This window comes from Penaeus monodon, chromosome 23, assembly GCF_015228065.2.
Source record: "Penaeus monodon isolate SGIC_2016 chromosome 23, NSTDA_Pmon_1, whole genome shotgun sequence".
NCBI lineage: Eukaryota > Metazoa > Arthropoda > Malacostraca > Decapoda > Penaeidae > Penaeus > Penaeus monodon.
In genome coordinates, this window is record NC_051408.1 from 2,567,982 (window position 1) to 2,569,498 (window position 1,517).

General features: G+C 33.6%; 1 protein-coding gene across 2 annotated transcripts in view; it reads left to right on the forward strand.

Annotated features, from left to right (window-relative positions):
• The window catches only part of LOC119587720 (N-alpha-acetyltransferase 38-B, NatC auxiliary subunit-like), a 4,931-nt gene that overhangs the window by 2,278 nt on the left and 1,136 nt on the right, over positions 1-1,517 (forward strand). For both annotated transcript variants that reach the window (XM_037936402.1, XM_037936403.1), the window contains exon 3: positions 1,117-1,270. In XM_037936402.1, coding sequence (XP_037792330.1) covers positions 1,117-1,270 — 154 coding nt within the window. The remainder of the gene's footprint in view (positions 1-1,116; positions 1,271-1,517) is intronic.

Here is a 1,517-nt window from a genome sequence, read left to right on the forward strand (position 1 = left end):
TTAAGAATCTTTGGTTATATTTTTCTTAATGAGGAAGTTTGAGTAGTTATCCCAGAATGATGCCATGTTCTTACCTACTGCTTTCCCTTTCTTCTCCTTCTCTTGGATTTGGTGCCAAGTTTTCATTGATCTTCTATACATAGATAATGAGGTATCCATCTTTGTAAAGAGAAATGCTAGAGTTGTTTTAGTCTTTTCTAATATTTTGTCTTTTGCCACATTGCTGAGGGTGCAGAGGCCTGGGCAGTCTCTTGATGTTATACCACCACTACTGGGTTAGACTTTGCCTCTGATTTAGATAGAGCCAAAGCCAGTATAAGAATAAGAAGGAAGCACAACTTTGAAAACTACTGTGGATGTCTTGGAAACTGTTACTTTGGCATTTGTTAAATCTGCCCTCTTCCTGTCAGTCAATTCTGCATGTTTTGAATAATTCAGCCTTCCATTGTGGGAAAATATGTGTTAAACTTCCTTTCCTTTAGAATATGCATTGGTTAGTGAAAAGCCAGCCTGAGCAAATGCATAAAAAAAATATGATCCAACTTTTGTTTGACGGAAGACTGGAAACTATCATACCTTGTAAGAAAGCCAACTTGTTTACAGACTGACTTAGTATTGTGCTTACCAGACCCAAAAGCATTGAAATAGTGATAGATTTAATTATTGTTCAAAGAAGGACCAGAGTGATCATAAATCAGCTAGGAATTCAAAACATTTTATCTTGCCCAAAGGCTGGCTGCTAGTTCTGTTTTGGCTTAAAGAATCTAACAAACAGTTATGACATTACATTAATCTGAACAGTTTCCATTGAAATTAGGTATATTTAGAAATTTGAAAGCTTAATGTGAGTAAATTATATATACTGTATTCCATATGTTAATCAAGCCTTGTCAAATATAGATATGATAGTGTTAGAAGAAATATTTATATAACAGTAAATATGAAATTAGGAACTAATAAGTAACTGCTTTTCACAGTGAATAATTTTTTTTTTACAAATTTTTCATACATCCTTAGGTTGTATATTTATATCGTTTACTTTTTCTTCTCATTCCAGAAATATAATTTTTATCATTTTGTTAGTGTTTATGATCACATTCTAAATTTTGTTTGCAGAACACACCTGGACGAATGAGACTTGAGAAATGGCTACACTCATCCATGAAAATTGAAATGACAGACGGCCGGACTCTCGTAGGCTCCTTCGTATGCACTGACCGCAATAACAACATCATCCTTGGGTCTTGTACAGAACACCTTAGACCCGATGGTTAGTGCAGAGCTTGTTGAGGTTATTTTTCTTTCACATCTTTTCTTGAATGGCTGACTTGTTTATGTAGACTAAAAAGATAATTTCCCTAATAAAAAAAATATTATGGCTGAGTTTCACGGACTTTGGAGAATTTACAGTTTATGTTGAATCATTAATATTTGGTTTGTTATTTTTACTCGTTGTTGAATTCACAGAGATAATGGTTGTTTATTGGGAAATTATGAGCTTTCATCATTAACTTGTA